Source organism: Equus przewalskii, chromosome 32, assembly GCF_037783145.1.
Source record: "Equus przewalskii isolate Varuska chromosome 32, EquPr2, whole genome shotgun sequence".
Lineage (NCBI taxonomy): Eukaryota > Metazoa > Chordata > Mammalia > Perissodactyla > Equidae > Equus > Equus przewalskii.
This window is the reverse complement of record NC_091862.1, coordinates 9,324,701-9,342,876: the sequence shown is the minus strand read 5'-3', so window position 1 is coordinate 9,342,876 and position 18,176 is coordinate 9,324,701. Positions and strand designations below refer to the sequence as shown.

The 18,176-nt window shown below is 44.9% G+C and overlaps 1 protein-coding gene across 2 annotated transcripts in view; it reads right to left on the bottom strand.

Annotated features, from left to right (window-relative positions):
- The window catches only part of EZR (ezrin), a 50,800-nt gene that overhangs the window by 19,352 nt on the left and 13,272 nt on the right, over window positions 1–18,176 (bottom strand). For both annotated transcript variants that reach the window (XM_070602855.1, XM_070602854.1), the window contains exons 3-5: window positions 5,005–5,088; window positions 1,233–1,328; window positions 67–341 (exon numbers count right to left, since the gene is read on the bottom strand). In XM_070602855.1, the coding sequence (XP_070458956.1) occupies window positions 67–341; window positions 1,233–1,328; window positions 5,005–5,088 (455 nt within the window). The remainder of the gene's footprint in view (window positions 1–66; window positions 342–1,232; window positions 1,329–5,004; window positions 5,089–18,176) is intronic.

Below are 18,176 nucleotides of genomic sequence, written 5' to 3'. Positions count from 1 at the left end.
CACCACCTGCGCCTTTCGAGGATGCCAACCACTGCCCTCACCCAGGCCTGGCCGCCTCCTGCTCACCTTTGGGGGATCAGCCGCTCAGAGCCTAGGTACCCAGACTTGTGCGTTTCTTTGTTATAGTCTCCAAACTTGGCCTGCACAGCGTAGGAGCCGAGGAGCACGGCGGTCTCAGGGGGGCAGTAAATCTCATCGCTGAGAATGCCGTCCTTCACTTGCAGGAAGAAAAGCTTCTGCGTGATGTCCTGGATGAGCTCCTCGGACACATCCTCGGGGTAGAACTTGGCCCTGAACTTGAATTGGAGCGGATTCTCCTTTCTGACCTCCTGGGCGGACACCTGGACAACAGAAGCCAAACTCTCATGACAAGTTCGGAAGACGAAGACCTGCCTTCCCAAACAGGTTTCTAACCACTCACTCAAAGGGTCCGTTTTCAGAAGAGAATGTTTATTCTGAAAGTCACCTTTTTAGCGTGTGAGATAAAAAAAGGCCAAAGTCCTATTACCCTCCCACACTCAGCTGAAGTCTGGCAACAGCCAGTTACTGGCCACCAAGCCCACAAGCTCTGGTTTTCGAGGATGATGCTGGCAATTCCAGAGAACTCGAATTTGGGGACAATCTGCCCTAATGACCTGTGAACCCAGCACCTGTCCACGTGGCCAGTCCAGCCCTCGACCACAGATCATAATTTTAATGATTCCTCATGTTCCCCCCCTTTCACATCCCCAACTACCATCCTGACTTGTTAAGAGTAACATAAGAGGAAAGCAGGGATTTAGGAAAATGGACATTTTCAAATTGTTTGCAGAAAACGCAGAGCTTACTGCTTTTCTTTATAACTGTTAATGGAATTATCCAGTCTTTGGAGTTGGAAGATAATCTATCACAGGTTCAAACAAAGCAATAACAGGTTCTTACCAAACAGTGGATGATTCATGGTTTATGAGATTAACAATCTCATTGAAAAAAAAAATACCTAAGGTCAACCAAAAGCTAAGCAATTAATCATCATATGCTCCAATGAGTGAGCAGTAAGGAGAAATGCCAGGATCTGATTTCCAACCAATATCCCCCTTTACTGGAAACCTGCAACCTTTTCGTGTATAAAAACTCTTACACAAATAAAAAGGAACAAAAAACAAAAGACAGAGTGAGGTGCTCCAGTTTCAACGTCAACGGAGCAGACCAACACCCAATTAATAGCCTGTAAATAGTTAACTCTAACTTACCTTTTTATCAAGTTTCAACCAGGTAGGAAATCCTTTATTATCCACATACTGGAGGCCAAAGTACCACACTTCCCGAAGGCCGATAGTCTTAACCACCTGTGAGAAAGACAGAGAGAGGGGAGGGCTGGAGCGGCCCCAGAAACTCGGAGGGGCAGCTGCTCTGGAAGCAGCCACGGTCATGTGGTTCAGCCGACTTGCCAAGGGAGCCAGGCGCCAGCTGCTCGGCCACACCGGCCATGCCTCACCCACACTGTCTCAGGGAACTTGTTCCCAACAGAGGCTCTTACCCCAAAGCCATGAATGATTTACTTTTAATATAAACTTGAGCAGATTCAGGGTTAGCTCTAAATCTTCTAAAATCTTAAGATCTGATAAAACTTCATTCCTGCTCCTTGGTCCCCCATTCTGCTTTCCTGAGTCAAGACAACCAGGTGAGTTGTAGAGAGCACGCAAGAATCGGGCATTCCCCAGGTATACCGGTGAAAGTGTGTGTCACAGGTGTGCAGTCACCTGTCAGGTGTGTCTGCATGGAAAGGGGTGGAAGGTTACCAATGTGAAGCCAAGGGACACCCGGGCGTCTCCTGGCTGCCTGTCCTGGTGTCTTGGCGTCTCAGCCGGCTGGCCCAGGACTCTGTTTGACTAGGAACAGAGACACGGCAGTCCCCGGAAAGGCAGGAGGCAGGTGATGGCAAACTTCCAGGGAAGGGAGAGGAGCGGGGTGCTAGGCCTCACACATGCCAAGGGTCGACTTGTGTTCCTCCAACCTCCAGAAATTTGAAATTCTGATACAGTACTGTAGACTTCAACCCTAGGTCATTGTGAGGATTTCATATTCTAAAATTCCCACAGTACTGGAAAAAAAGTCTCCAGTGGTCCATTACAGGGAGAGCCCACAGCTGGTTATGCCTGTGTCTTGGAGACAGAAATGCATCTCGCTGTGGACACTTGTCAAACATCATCAACTGGGTCCTGGTGCTTTGCTATATAGTTTTAAATCCCACGATATATGTTAAACTTCTTTAAAAAAGGTTACCATTCTTTGAATACATGGCTTCCATCATATTTAAAGAGAAAGAGGACTCAACAGACTAGAAATGACAAATGAGGGAACTGGAGTACTTGCTTAAAATAAAATCTGAAATTCCAAACAAACTCCTGCTCTGGGCCTATTTCCTCGTCGGTGGGGACCAGATGCTGGATAGACCTCGAGGAGTCTGTTTATTACAGGCCAAGGACTAATCTGTTCACCTGCTCCCTCCACTCACCCCAAAAAAGGCGGGGGGGGGGGGGTGGACTATAACCAAAACCCTTCACCATGGGTGACATGAAAGACATTTTTACTTTTACACAGTGCTTTACTCCCAAGTCTTTTGGGGAACCCCGTGTCTTGTTTTTATGGTAGCTAAGTGCAGAGAAGGCTAAATTTGAGGACCAGGTTTTTATACCTGATCTCACAAACCTCTATCTCATCACTTGCACATAAACCCTGCCTTGCCTGCCTCTTTGGGGTGTTTCAAGGTTGCAGAAGAAAACCCCACAACATCAGCAATCACTGTCTCTCCAGTCTAGTCTCTCTGCCTCATCCACGCTGCCTGGATCTGGGTCTAACCAGTTTGAAATGATTTCTTGTACACTTGACGTCCCTTCCCCATCCCCGTCAGACCCTCAGGGATTTTCAGGGCCACAGCTCAGACTCCTCTTCTCCATCTGCTACAGTGCGGCCAGCACCCTTGACAGATCACAGACCCTGGAACCACGCCGTGGATCTAAGCCAGGACCCTTGCTCTCTCGGTGAAAGCCTGTCCCTGGGTGGCCTCATCTGCCTCGTGGCTTTACATGCGAATCTTCCATCTATTTCCAGGATGACTGTCCTCAACGTTTCGAAGTCCTACCTCCTCCGCCCCTACGGCTTCTCCAAAACATGACAGAATCGAACATTAGCCTTCCTTCTCCAGTCCATTCTAAAAACCAACTGGTAAATCCTCCCAACAAGGGCAAGCCAACACTCCTAGAGAAACGCCCCTCACTACTCCCGACAATGTCCTTAGCTTAACCCAAAGCTGATACACGGCACGGGAGTGGGATCTGAACGTGTGTGGGGTCTATTCCTTTATTTCTGCCTCAGCAGAGTTTTCAATGGCAGGTTTTGGGAAAGGAAAAGGCAGTGGTTTGTCCACTCGATCTCAAGCAATAGCTGGAAAATACTCTTTGAGGCCGGAAACAAAGGGCACCCAGAGTCACCCCCATAGTCATGCCTCAGGGACCCCTTTCTTGCCACTCGGCCCCATCAGGACACCCGCCTCACCGTGGCGCCTGGGCTCTGCAATGCCCTCCGCCGAGTCAGAGCCCTGGACTAGAATCTAGTCACAGAGAACCTGGAAGATGCAGGTAAGGGAAGCTAACTGACTGACACATCAGAACTTTGTAAGGACCCTAACGAGAGCGGCTATCTCTGCTTTAACAAATTTGCCTGAGGACAGCCCAGCATCATTGACAGACAAGGACTCTGGTGTGACTGAGGGCCATGCTGGCCACAGGCAGAGCTAACACTTGCACCTGTGCCTCCTGCCCGGTCCGTGTGCCAAGCACTGTGCCACATGGCACTCAGCTGGCTCCACTTCACTTACTTTAGGACTGTCTTTGAGGAGAAACCTTTCGATGTTTACCCTAAGTCCAGCCCCAGCCAGAGCAGGAAATGTCTTTATCCTTATTGGGTGAGGAAGAGCCAGGGAGCCCTGAGGAGTCGTTCGCACCTGCCCCTGAATTAGCACCTCCACCTGCCCCTGAATTAGCACCTCCACCCGGCGTCCATGCGCCTCTCACCAGTGTGGGCTTGTGGGGCTGCTCAAGCCCAGCGCCCGGGGGAACTAACCTACTAGGTGCTCACTTCCCGGGATGAGAGGGAGATCTGATCAAGCACTGGGGGGGTCACCCATAGCTTCTGGATTTGCTAAAATTCTACATCCCAGCTTTCCCAATCAGCACCCACTCCCATTTCTGAATTTCGTGCCAGGATGCAGAATGCTACCAGGGGGCCCCGCAGGAAGGCAGGCAACGGTTCAAGCGACTTGTAAACTCAGATCCGGTCCAGCTGCCCTCCTGGATCCTCGGCCCCAGAGCAGACTTTACTCAGCCCTGAAAAGTGGATCTCACTCTCTTGAAGGCTCGGAGCTGTTCTGTGGGAGTTACCACAGCCTTCATGGTGGCTCGTTGTTCTTACTAAAATGCTCTGCGTTCACCCTCAGGTTTCAAGAAGAAACACACTGGACTGTGGATGTGCTCCATGTCACCTGGCTCAAGGGAAGAGTGTCTGCGGCCACTTGAGTGAGGTCATGGATGCTGCAGCGGGCGGAAGAGCCCGGGAGGGGCTGATGCTGGAAACTGTGGCCTGCTCAGTTCCAGTCGGGCCCTCAGGCAGTCTGACCCAAGGCACCCTGGCCTGCAGACCAGCCGGCTATTGGCAAGAAAACAGCCAGGGGGACCATGAAGACCCAGGGTGGAAGAGAGGGCAGCCGGAGCTTCTGGGTGTGGCACTGTGCTGAGGAAGATGTCACAGCACCCCCTGAACTTCCTCTCAGAGGGCTGTGGACAGGGACCAGCCCTGGAGTGTTTACAGCAGTGTGAATCCCCGGGTAGGAGGGGAAAAGGGTCTGCTCCACACAGAGAAGCCAGCAGCAAACCAAGGAACGTGCTTAGCAAACCCAATTATTTGAACGTTACAAAAACAATTTTCTGAATGGGAATTCTCTCCCTTGAGTTCACAGACAGCAACCTGATCAAACAGCTGTTTTCCCGTCGTGTTTGGCTGGATGGCGAATTCCAGCTCCGCATCCATGGTGGTGACCCGGACATTGATCTAGAAAAGAGAACACAACAAATTACCCTTAACTGAGTGCTCTTTTCTCTTAATTGTCTCCTGAGCCTTCCACGTGAACTCAAAGCCACTTAGCAATATGGCAAGTGTGTTCCTCTTCAACATCCATTTTCATGCTAGTCACCACACGCACACACACACGCACGCACCCCCAGTTGATTATGAGACAGCAGATGAGACTCACATGCGCACACAGTTTGGATTCAAATGTATGCCCTCTCTGCTTTCATACAGCACATTCACACTTAGGTCTAAGCTGTTTTTCTACAAAAATACTTTGATAACTGTTGACGTATTTTCCCATACACCCGCCCACTCTGACCCTTACAACAGCTAAGTGAGGCACCAGTGGGGGCAGCGAGCCTCCTCTGAGAATTCAGACCAAGGCAGTGAGTGAAAGAGAGAGGAGGACACATATGCCAGAATGTTCACAGCAACATGAGAAACCATCTAAATGGTGGAGAGAGAAATGGTTAAAAGACTACAGATGCATCAAAGAGGATAGAATATTATGTGGTCATTTGAAAGGGTAATGATGAAGACAGTAGAAACATGGAAAATTGCTTCAACAATTAAAAATGACAGGAAAAATGGTGTGCATCCTCTCAATGCAAATATGTGAGATCTAGCTAGACAAAGGATGAAAGTAAAATGCAAAAATGGAAGTATTATTAGGATGGCGAGACCACAGGAAATTGAGGTGGTGGTGATGGGAGGGCCTTAAAATGGTCTCGAATGTTGCCACATAGTTGTTTGTTCAAAAAAAATGTATTTCAAGGTAGTTTTCAAATTTATCACTTGAGAAAACCCAGATCTACTAGCCTAGGAAAAACAGACAAATCTACTTTATGTCACTGTCCCAAAGGAAAAGACCACAGCCGCACAGCAACTAGACGGCTTAACATAAGAAATGCTTGCTTCTCACCATTTTTCAGGCGAAATATACAGATAGCTGGATAGACCCACATCCTGAATTCTTCTAACCCCAACATAAATGTGATGAAGACAGATGAGCTGCTCTGACAGTCGGCTGACCGACGTCTCGGTCTCCCACACGACACACTTCTAGCACCCAGCACACTGGTTGTTACTCCAGGAGCAAAACTAGTCTCTGCAAATCATTTTCTTCCTAACATTCAAGACTGTGATAACGGACAGAGACTCTGAGACACACCCAGCATGTCTTGAAGGTTCTCTGACCACGATTACTAGCAGAGAAGTGCGCCTTCATTTTCCAGTCTTAAAAAAACTTTCCCCTCCAATCTCAGGCCTACAAATCAAAGGACTGAAGTTTACTGAGAAGCAAGATTAGGCATATTTTAAATTCTTCGATTATATTAAAATATAAAAACCTAGTAAGTTTCTTTCTCCTAAATTATTTATAAATAATTTATTTTAAAAAAATCACAAAAGAGCTGTTATGAAGCATACAATAAAGCAGATATCTCTCTTAATGAGAGAGGCAGCCCCAGAGTCGAACATTTCAGAACAAACATAGCTCCAAATTACACACTCAAAAGCCCACGATGACGTATCACACTCAAAACTAAAGGGGGAGGCGGAGGGGCTGACAAATGTAGGGCCTCAGATAAGGCTTTTTTTTTCTTTTTTCTTTACTGATTCAGAAACTGAACCACCCAGTAATTTGTCCTGAATGCTACCAGCCTGGTGAAGACCAAGAGGAAAGAGCAGAGTCCACGCACAGGAGACTTCAGACTCAACTCTGAATCTTGATCACTTCTCAATTTGACAACAGCAAGAAAATGTCACCTCCTGAAACCAAAGCTATTCACATCAGAAGGTGACCATCGCACCATTATTAGCCATTCTGCAAACTGATTAACGGGAATTCAGAAAAAATGACTTGAAGATTCTAAATCAGGTATATATTTGACTCAAAGTTCACAGAACTCTTTGAAAAAGCAAATAACCAGTAAAATGAATACTTTTACTGAGGTTGGATGTAAGAAGCCAGCAGAACGTAAGTGAACTTCTTAAAAAAATTAAGCATATTGAGAAGCTCTGTATAAACTACACCTGCCGTGACAAGGACCTAACTGGAGCATCAGTAGCTCCAACAGAAGCCACTTTGCCAAGTTTGAGCTGGTCTGCTCTTTCCACAGACTTCTTTCCTCGTGCTCCAGCACCCTGGGTGGTCATGAGTCTGGTATATAACCTTAAACAAAGATGGCAGCCTAAGGATCAGGTTAAGTTCCTCTGGCACTGCAGTAACAAATAAAATCAGGACAAGCAACAGGAAGCAAACAGCCTTTTCCTCCCTTGTTGGGTGCGCCGGCCCCAGCCAAAGGAGTACCTCACAGTTCTGATTTGGCGATGCACCACAAATTTTATCTTCAGAACCCCCCCTAAAATTATAAAGTCAATTTTAATCAATATATGTGTATACTTGTATACAGTGCATGGTCTACTGTCTTTTTTCTGATATTATTTGACAAATATACAATATATTATTCTCGAAACTGAATTTTTTACAATCCTTTTTTTTTTCTTTTGAGGAAGATTGGCCCTGAACTAACACCTGTGCCCATCTTCCTCTACTTTATATATGGGATGCCTGCCACAGCATGGCTTGATAAGCAGTGGGTAGGTCCATGTCTGGGATCTGAACCGGTGAACTCTGGGCCGCCAAAGCGGAGTGTATGAACTTAACTGCTACGCCACTGGGCTAGCCCCAACAATCCTTTTTTTTCGTTCAATCTTTATATATTTCTATTTTTATAGTCTTATTTGTTCAATGTATATAGAGTCATCTCATTCCATGGAAAATAACTTGTCTTTGCATCTCATTTTCCACATTTGCTTTAAAGTCTCTATCATTTATATATGTTTGTATTATTTCTGCACCTCTAGGGTTCCTCAGTGATTTTCTAGGCCAAGAAGCTCGACTGCATGATTCTGGTCAAATATTAAACATGTTTTGCTGTAGACGATCTGTTTGGTACCAGACTTGATCCCAGAAAACTGACATTGTTTAACTTTTAAATATCCTTATCTTAGTACTTTCTGGCCTTATTTCCAAGGTAATTTTAGTCAACAGATGTATATACCATATACAGTGCATGCTCTACAATCTTGATATCGAGGTTGAGATGGGAGAACCCAAGAAATCTAAATGACCATGAGTGAACAGTATGTTAACGATCAATGGCTGAGCCGCTGTGCCTCCACGGGTGTGTATGTTACTGGAGTGGTCAACACCCTACTAGTGTTTCTTCCCGGGGGTGCTCCTGGCATTCCGGGCAGCACGTTCATTCCGCAGAATGTTTCGCATCCCCGGGCCCGCCCACTACACACAGCTGTCCCCAGTCACTGGGGCATCTCAAAGTGCTCCCGCACGCACACATTTCCAAAGGCTCTGGGGAAAAGGGGCCGCTCCCACCCAGATTAAGGAGCACAGCACAGCACTGACTTAATCAACAGTGAGGAGTAGTTCCATATTTAGAAAGTCTACTAAGATTGTTTTCAATTGTACAGATCTTTAATAACGTGCCGAAACGCAGCACAAACTTTTATCACAGTTTAAAAGGAAACAATTACTCAGACGACAGGACCATTTATATACATATCTTGGTCCACTTATCCAGGGGCTTTAAAAGAAATCAGGCCTTGGCAATTAAAGAAACACATCTAAATCCCAAATTTCCTTTCCATTATCTGTGTTTTACATTTCCCACGGTGAGCAATTGTTTTTTACTGAACTCAATGTACTTGGATGAAAGCCGGCGCTCGTATTTGCAATGGTGCCACAGAAATAAAGTGGGGTTGCGTGGGTATGCCCGATAAACATGGGGATGGTCCCACAAAAAGCGGGGGGGCCATAGGCTTAAACATAACACCACACGAACCCAGACCACGTGCAAAGACTGGAGAAAAGAGCGCACACTTGGCAATTTTTATGGTCTTGGTACGTCCCCCTGGGTCACATGCTTTTATCAGAGGCAATATTTGCTGAAGACAGCAAAGCCACCCAGGAATGTGGGATACAGATGTGTACAGAGAACGTGAGTTAGTCATTTAAGTCCACCCCCAAAAAGGCAGTGCTCACGTCAGGCTTGCCAAATACTAAAAACCTTTCTAACATCTTTTGTTTGGAGGGGGCGGTGGTGATTAAAGTTTAATTTTGCTTGTGCACCCCCCGCCCCATACATACGCACAAAGAACCATGTGGTTGATGATGTAGATGATAATTTAATAATTCATGTCTCCCCTCCAAATGCTACTCCAGTGAAAGCTAAGACACAAAGCCACATTTAGAGTTCTTAAATGTCAGAACACATAAGGAACCGGACATAATCATACTCCACTATTTATAGCGGGAATTCATAAATAAGTGTAGATATGGGAGTGAAGTTAGCACTCTACAGATGAAAACCAGTGAGGTCCTTCCACAGCTACATATCATGTTAGTATGTTATACTAACTAACATACTATGTTAGAATAAGATGACATCTTAGACACAAGGCAGAAAAACTTGGTATTGAAGATGCCTGAACCCCTCAAGGGAAATGAGGCTCTCATGTATATTTTTCACACTGACTGGTTACTCAGCAGAAAAATCTTCTTTTTTGCCCCAGATAGCAGCCTAGCTTAGCAGGTGAGTTGTGTTTTCATTTCAGGAGACGTAAGTTTCTGATCTATTACAAGAATATCAGTATACGCAAGAGACAGAGGCCAAAAAACAAAAATAGGAACGAACGTAGTTTTATTTCTAAAACAAGAACAAAACTGGCTAGTAAAACGTCTTAAATTTAAGCAACACGTGCACTTTTTTCACGAATAACGATTAGAGTTTCACAGGTATTTGCACCAGACACCTCGACTATATGATGCATATATTATTTAATATCAGGATTCAACACTTAAACCTAACTGTGCCTTAATGAAGATAATGAAACCTAATTGTAATACTCTCTCTCCTCCCTCTGCTTAACAATCTGTTCTTTAAAAAATTCCATTTGCTGTTCTTCCTATGGGTTAGCTCAGCTCAAACTACCATACTACATGCTGCTGAACACAATAGCCGTATTCTTCTGTTCCTGGCCCACCCCAGCTAGTGGGTACCCTGCATGCCTTCCGGGCTCACTCACTCTACAAACACCAACCAGATGCCTACTGGGTGCAGTGACGCCACGTGGGGTGGGGGGAGCCAGGCGCCCCTGCCCTTGAGCTGCTTATGACTTCTCCATAGCGATGGACCTCAGACAGCTGTCACACAGAGTAGTCCTTCCCAAACCAGACGAACCATTTGAATCCCGGGAGCGGCTTTTCAAACACGAGTTTCTGGGCTGCAGCCCAAGAACCGGAATTTTTTTTAAAGCCACTCAAGTGATTTTGAGGATCAGCCAAATTCACAGATCACCGGAAGGGTGGTGGCCCACAGCATGGCAGCCGGGAAGCCTGGGTCTGGGACCTCGCGCTGTGGCCTCCTGAGGACCTCAGGCAGATGGCTCCCTGCCGCTGGACCTCAGCCCCCTTATCTGCAAAAAGAGGGTTTGGACTAGATGATCGGAGGCCCTTCCCAGCTCTGAAATGCTGGTCTAAAGTCCAAAGGCACAAGGTGAGACGTGATAAGAGCCAGAGTGACAAGAAATCCTGCAAGACAGACTCCTTCAGGGACGTGGGCAGACGGAATGGAAGATTCCGGAGAAAACGGCAAAACCATTACGAGCTGGCCAGGAGAGGGTTTCCACGGACAAGTGAAAAGCTCACACCTGTTTTCACATTTTCAGGAGGGGGAACGGAACTCTCCAGCCGGACACACGGGAGTACAGGTTTCATTGTTCCAATGCAACTGACATCTCTTCTTCCAACAAAAAGGAGAATTCAAGGTGTTAAACTCTGATCTGTTTTTATAGAAAACAGACTCAGTTTAACAATTCACCCTATTAAAACAAAATAAATCCACTGTCCCCTTTGGTCATTCCCTAAAGCAGCTGAGGAATCCTGAACAGACAGACCTGCCAGCAGGGCTGTTGACAGGACCCACCTTGCTGGCCCAGGCGGCCCGGCCACCGTCACCCTGGCGGGCCCACGGTCTGAAGAAGGCCACTTCCCTGCTCGTTTGGAAACAACTTTATCTGTCAGGGATCTTCCAACTCTAACATTCTACAACTTAAAAATCATCTGAGTGGCTTCTGACACCATCCACATCAGCGGCTGTGTATTTCTCACCAAATTATCTGAATTTAGAGGGGGGGCATATTTTGAAGTCACATAAATTAAGGTTCTCTGTTTCTTTTTTTCTTTCTCTCACTGAAAGGCTTTCAGCGTCTTTGCTGTGTTAATGCAAATTGTGAAACCCCAGGATGGCGCCAGACTGTTCTGCCCATCCAGCTTTCTCCCTGGGACATCCCAAAGGACTAGTGTTTTTCAGAATACACTTTGGAAAAGATGATTTTTGAGTCTTCTTAGATTAATTCGATCAAAATGGCATCTAAAATGCCTTCTAAGAGTCTGAGAGATGTGAAAAATATTGAGTTGCCTATGAAATACTGTTACTGTACTTCTAACCCACATACGATTGCTGAATTTTTAGCTGTCAAATGATCTCCCTTTTTCCTCATTTTAGTAAATAAATCTAGTTAGGCAATTTTTCCTTCGGGAAGTGTTCATTTCCTCCTGAAATACTTTAAACTTGGTTTAAGATTACTTCTCCAATCACAACTTTTACAGAATCAATTCAAGCTGCCTTAAAGACCAAGATGCGAGGGAAAAGTCTAAGACTAGTTCCTCCACAAAGCTCACAGAAAGCAACCGTTGATACCCCCCTAGACAAAGCCACCAGGTTTAATTTTCCTAGCCAGAACGCTACAGGGGGAACAAAAGCTGGCCGTGATTTTCCTACATGCTCAAGAATCGGGAAAATCATTTAAAATAGGGAAATTCAAATGGTAACATCTGAATGTTTGAATTTCGGGTAGTAGATTCAGCGATAACAGATTAATCCCTGTATTATCACACCTGCATTTACTCAGAATGAGTCTGAGAACAGCGACCCACGCAGCACCAAGACATTAAGAGTGTGACCTTTCACAGGCACCGAGAATGTCAGCGCTGTTTTCCAACATTCCAGCCCTCTTGCGAAGGTGCCACTCCAGCAACTTCTAACAACCTTCAAATATTTGGATAAGACCTTTCAAATACCTCGAAACGCTCTCACAGGAAGTAGGCACAGTTAACTTTCTCCCACAGATGGGGGAAGACAAGCAGAGGCGTATGACAAGGAGAAGTTCGCACAACTGACAATACATGAATTAGGAAAGCCTTTTCAGAAGCTATTTGGGTTCACCTAATTAAATAATTAGAGACAATGCTGTATTGTGATTTTCACATTGAGTCACTATGTGCTTTTTTTAATAACAGTTTTGTTGAAATTTATATACCACGAAATTACCCATTTAAAATGTGCTATTCAGTGATTTTTAGCATACTCACAGAGTTATGCAACCAACACCACTATCTAATTTTAGAACATTTCATCACCCCAAAAAGAAACCCCATGCCCATTAGCAGTCATTCTCCAACACTCCTCGCCCCAGCCCTGGCAACCACGACTCTTACTTTCTGTTTCCATAGACTTCCCTATTCTGGACATTTCTTATAAACAGAATCACATAACATGTGGTCTTTTGTGACTTGCTCCCATCACTTAGCATAACGTTTTCCAGACTCATCCATGTCGTAGCATGGGGCAGTGCTTCACTCCTTTTTTATTGCCGAATAATCTTCCGCTGTCTGGATCTAACACTTTTGTCCACCCATTCACCAGCTGATGGACCTCGTGGTGGAGCATCTTACTTATTACTTGCTGTGTCGCTTTAGTGATTGTAAATATGAAACAGGTGGAAAACAATGTCATCGAACTAGATTATCTATGGTCAATTTGGTATTCAAATTGATAAGACTAGAAAAATTTTAGGGGGAAACAAAGATGGAAGACAATGAATGTTTACAAACTAAAAGTCAATTTAAGTTTACTGTTTTCACTTATGTTGCAGTAAATGAAAATATTCTATGTTCTCAGGAGGAAGGTGCCAGCTGCCAAGCAAACTGATGAGAACACAGCAGAAAACAGAGCCCTGTACTCCCACGCTCACACTCTGCTGCAGCCAGCAGTAATTTTAGCCGCCGAGAATTCTGGCCGACTCCTTTGCTCTACAGACAGGCCACAGCCCTGGGGAGCTGCCCCACCACGGAGTAGAGGTGTGAGCCCAGGCTGATGGGGTTCTGCCAAGCAAATCATGTTCTTCCCCTAAATTTTAAGCAGAGACCGAGTCATCTGTTCCACATTTAACTCCGATGGTACTGAGCACGCCACAGGTAGCACTCAATTTAAGTACCAAAAAAAATCTTCTTTAACTGAAGACTACTTTTATATTTGAGACTTTTCTTGGATTAACACAGACCCCTTCAGAGCCCTGGCTACTGCTGGAAACAGGGCAATACCAAACATGTTTTCTGCCGTCTGGTGTCCCTTAGCAATTGCTCAGGAAATACGGCCAGTCACACCTTACATGCTGTGCCCTGGGACTTCCATGCTCCTAAGGCGGTGGTTCTCAAACTGGAACATGCCAGAGAATTACCTGGAGAGCTTGTTGAAACAGTTTCCTGGGCCACAGGCCCAGAGACTGACTCAGGAGGTTGGGATGGGCCCATAAATCTACAGCTCTACCCAGCTTGTGGGTGAGGCCACACCCGGCCAGCCCCTGCTCTCAGTGAAAGAGGCGAGCATCCTGAACGTGCAGAAGGCCACAACTCCTTTAGGCAAGATGCATGTATCTACTGCTGGCTTTCATACTCCACCATGTGGAAACCTCTTTCCTCAATTTTTGTTCACCAGTCCTGGAGTACAGTTACAGACCTAAACTTGCAGAGACAGGTTTTTCTTAATGAAACTCCATTATCTCGACACACGGAACCCTATTTTAGTCTCTCTGGATTCTGATCTCCTTGTCTTTGAGAAAGATAAAAATCGGTCCCTATGAACAATACTCCAACTCAGTAAATCACAGCATTGGCTCCGACACGCAGGGGTCATTTTTCACAAATGCTGGCTAACAAATAACCAAGCTCCGTAAAACATTACCAGTAACTTAGCGAACCTTAATCAGCTTAGTGTTAGAAATGCAGACAAAGCCCCAAAGGCAAAGGGGTGTTTTGTTTTTAGCTCTTCTCCCTCCTTGTCACTTTTTAGGGTGTCCCAGTAATGGTTACTATTTAAAAGATAACTTTGTTTCTAAATACAGTCATGTGCTGCACAATGTTCTGGCGGATGGTGGACCACACACAGTGGTGGTCCCATAGGATTAGCATCATAGAGCATGCGTGTGCGGTAGGCTGTACCATCTAGGTTTGTGTACGTGCACTCTATGATGTTCACACAATGACGAAATTGCCTAATGACGCATTTCTCAGAACGCATCCCCGTTAAGTGATGCATGACTGTTACAGAAAATGAGTGTCTGCCTCAGTTAAATGTGCAGTACTGCTGCCAGTAACACAGTTTATACAAACAGTCAAATTTTATAAAAGCAGTTGCCACTGAAAATCCAATCACCGTATTTTGCAATGTTATAGTTTCTAATAAGCATATAATCAGAAGTGTCCAACTTTTATTCAAGAAAGGCAGCCCAGACATGGACAGAGAGGCCAAAATAAAAACCAGTATGTTGCTTTGGGAAGGTTATTTATCAAAATATCAGCACAGGGCCAGCCCCGGTGGCCTAGAGGTTAAGTTCAGCGTGCTCTGCTTCAGCGGCCGAGGTTCAGATCCCCAGTGTGGACCCACAACGCTCATCTGTTAGCGGCCATGTTGTGGTGGTGGCCCACAAAAAAAAAAACAGAAAAAAGGGGAAGAATTGAAATGGACGTTAGCTCAGGGTGAATGTTCCTCAGGGGAAAAAAAGCAAATCAAAACATTATTGTAGAGAGAGGAGACAAGTAAAATAGAAATGTGATCCTTAAAACAGTTTTTCATTAAATGTGCCACAATAACTTGATACCATACCGGCAAAGACATCGACACCACCTGTCAGTCAAGAGTTGGGAGGGAGTGGCCCCTCTCTAAAGGGGTCCCACCAAGAGTAGCAGCAACAGGTCACCACATGCCCGAAGGCAAGCTGGCCTCAAAGTGAGAAATCCCAGGGACAAGCGTGTAAGCTCTGGCTCTTAACAGACCTCTTGAGGTTTACTGACCTTTAGAGAAGGTGGAAATAACAGTACAAACACATCTTACTAATAAAATAACCATACGGCAAACCTGGATTAACACTTTTAATATTGTTATTCCTTTCTTTCAAGCTCCTCTGTATCTTAAGTTTAAACTATATGCAATTACATCATTTTATATTGTCTTCTCTTTCAAGGTGAGAGACAGAGAATGAAGGTGAAGAAACTGGCGTGATGGTTAGGCTTAGGAACATTTTCAGATGCCAAAGAACACTGGTCATCTAGGCCTGCAAATCTTATAAAAAGCCTGTGGAACTAATTATAACAAAAATTGCAGACAATTCAGTAAAAATTCCACGCATCATCATTTTGTCTGTAGCAGAACAAACCGACCAAGACAGATGGGTAGGACAGACACAAAATTCATATTCTGATAAAGTTTTCATAGGATTATACAATACTAGGATAATAGTCTAGTCTTTTATTGCCTAGTAATAGGGACAACAAAATCATCAAGTGTTAGAGCTGACAAGAGTCCACTCCAGACAACTCCTATAGAGGCCAAAGTGCTGGCCCACTGTTCTCAGATGCTTCTAGGACTTTCCGAGGAATCACGGATGGGCGGTCCCGCTATTCCTCGGAATATGAAGTACTGAGAACAACTGGGTGATGCTGGTGCTGACTGCTCTCTGGTCTCCTGGTACCCACCATGGAGCTCCAGACATTCCATCCTTGTGAGGGTGGTCATGCCCCCAGCAGGAAAATTCAAGCTGGGCTACATGCAGATGGATGCTGACTGTCAATAGAATGACTTTCAATTCCCTTATATCTATCAAGAAACTAAATTAATCTTCCACAATCGAGTGCCTCTGGCTAGGTCATTATCTTCTGGATTGAAATAATCCTGTCCTCCCCTCCCATCCCTTCTGATGGAGGTGGAGAATGGAGGTCATTGGTTGGTGTTTGCCCAGGTGCTGACTACCAGGGAAAAGCAAGGTTGTAAGGACAGAGTTCGAAGTCAAACTAGCCAACTTAACTCTACTATAAATCAAGAAGTGGATTAGTTCAGGTTCAGCACAAACCCCTTTATTTAGTTTTAGGAAACATAAGCTAACTTGGAGGAGTGGGGGTGTTCGTGCCAGGCCCCTGCCTCTGAGCGCCACAGAATCATGACACCACAGGGTGGGCACCGACCTCATTTGACAGAGAATTTGACGTCACTTTAAGGAATTTTGAGGGTCACAAAGTTAGTCATGAAAATTAACACTACATAGCCCTCACCTCCTTTTCTAAGATGCTCTCCTCCATCCGCCATAGGCTAAGCTTGCAACGTAAGAGCTAAATTCTTAATACGCAGTAAAGGGCAGAATATTAACATTGAGAGCTGGGTCTTAGAATTTCCAAGTAACTTTAATGTTGTGGGTATCTACATTGTCACATTTTATACCATATTTCTCTGGCATATACATGTATATGTTATGAGTAGAAAACTGAAACAGTGACCAGGTGTCCCTCTTTTGTAGGGTGACTCTGAGGGGGTACTGCTTGGTGAGAGGTATACAGTTATTCTAGTCTGACCACCTTCTTTCAAAGGCTGAGGAAACAGGCCCAGGGAGGTTGATACAACTTTCTCAACCTCTGGTAACCAGCCCCTAAAAATATTTATATCTGTACTGCTCTTAAATGTTATTCCTCAAACTGTACCTTTCAATAAAAGTCAATGCTTTTAAACTTTTGAAAAGTTTGTATTCCCAAATTCCAGGGTGATAATTATGTAGAAACAGATATATAAATGACGGAAGCACCCGGATCAACTAATGTCCATCCCATAATTTCAAGAACATGTCATGAAATCCCAAGTCTTTCTCAACTGCTCCTTTTGCCTCTGAAAATAAGCCACTTCCTGCCCCCAGACCCACTTCCTGCTTAACACAGAAAGCGGACAAGCCAGTCCTGTTTGTACTGATTATAACCAGAGAAAAATCATGATCTGAGAGCTAGAAGGGAACTTTCTGAGCAGTCAAACTAAATAGAGAGCCAGTTGCCTCACTATAAACAGTTGGGACCAGCTTGTGCCAAGCCCTCCCCACTGACTACAGACCGTACAGCTTCCGGAAAGAGGGATCCGAGGCAGTAAGAAACTGCTTCCAGATGTCTGAGCATCCTCCCTTTTACCCAAGTTCCAAGTCTGTGGTGCAGAGAAATGCTGGGGGGCATTTTATGAAAAATATTCCTGCTACCTGTCAGCTGCCCATTTTTAAGATCCTTTTGTGAGTAGGAACTGACTTCTCCTACACTGGGAATGACATACACTATGTGTGTAAATTTAATATGGGAACTAAAGTAGAACGCTTAGACATCACTTTACATAGGAAAAGGGAAAGAGAACCAAAGAATGCTACTTTCTGCAAAGAAACCATTCCTTTCCAGAAACACAAATAATCTACATATCCTTCTCTCTCATCCCAAGGCAGGCAAGAGAAACGATCTGTCAAGGTCACTTTCTCTTTATCTAATAAACTTGTGAAGTCTTGATTCTGTGACAGGTGATTTGAGTTTTACTAAATGTGTCATACATACTTCAGCACCAATTTAGTTCACTGAAAAGTGAAGTTAATTATATGCACAAACTTAGGATGCCATAAAAACCAAAAAAGGGCCAAGACGGCCATCACATGCTACAGTGGTTTTTAATTCTAGGCTCATAAAACAGAGGAAATTAAAGACCCCATAGACTAAATTTCACTACCCACCTGGAATGCACTATTTCCTCTGTAAATTTAGAAGTCTGAGTTTTTCCCTTCTAATCTGGTAGGGGGAAAAGCCTACGAAAGAATGAAAATGTCAAAACAACATAATTCCTTTGCTAACTTACTGTTTT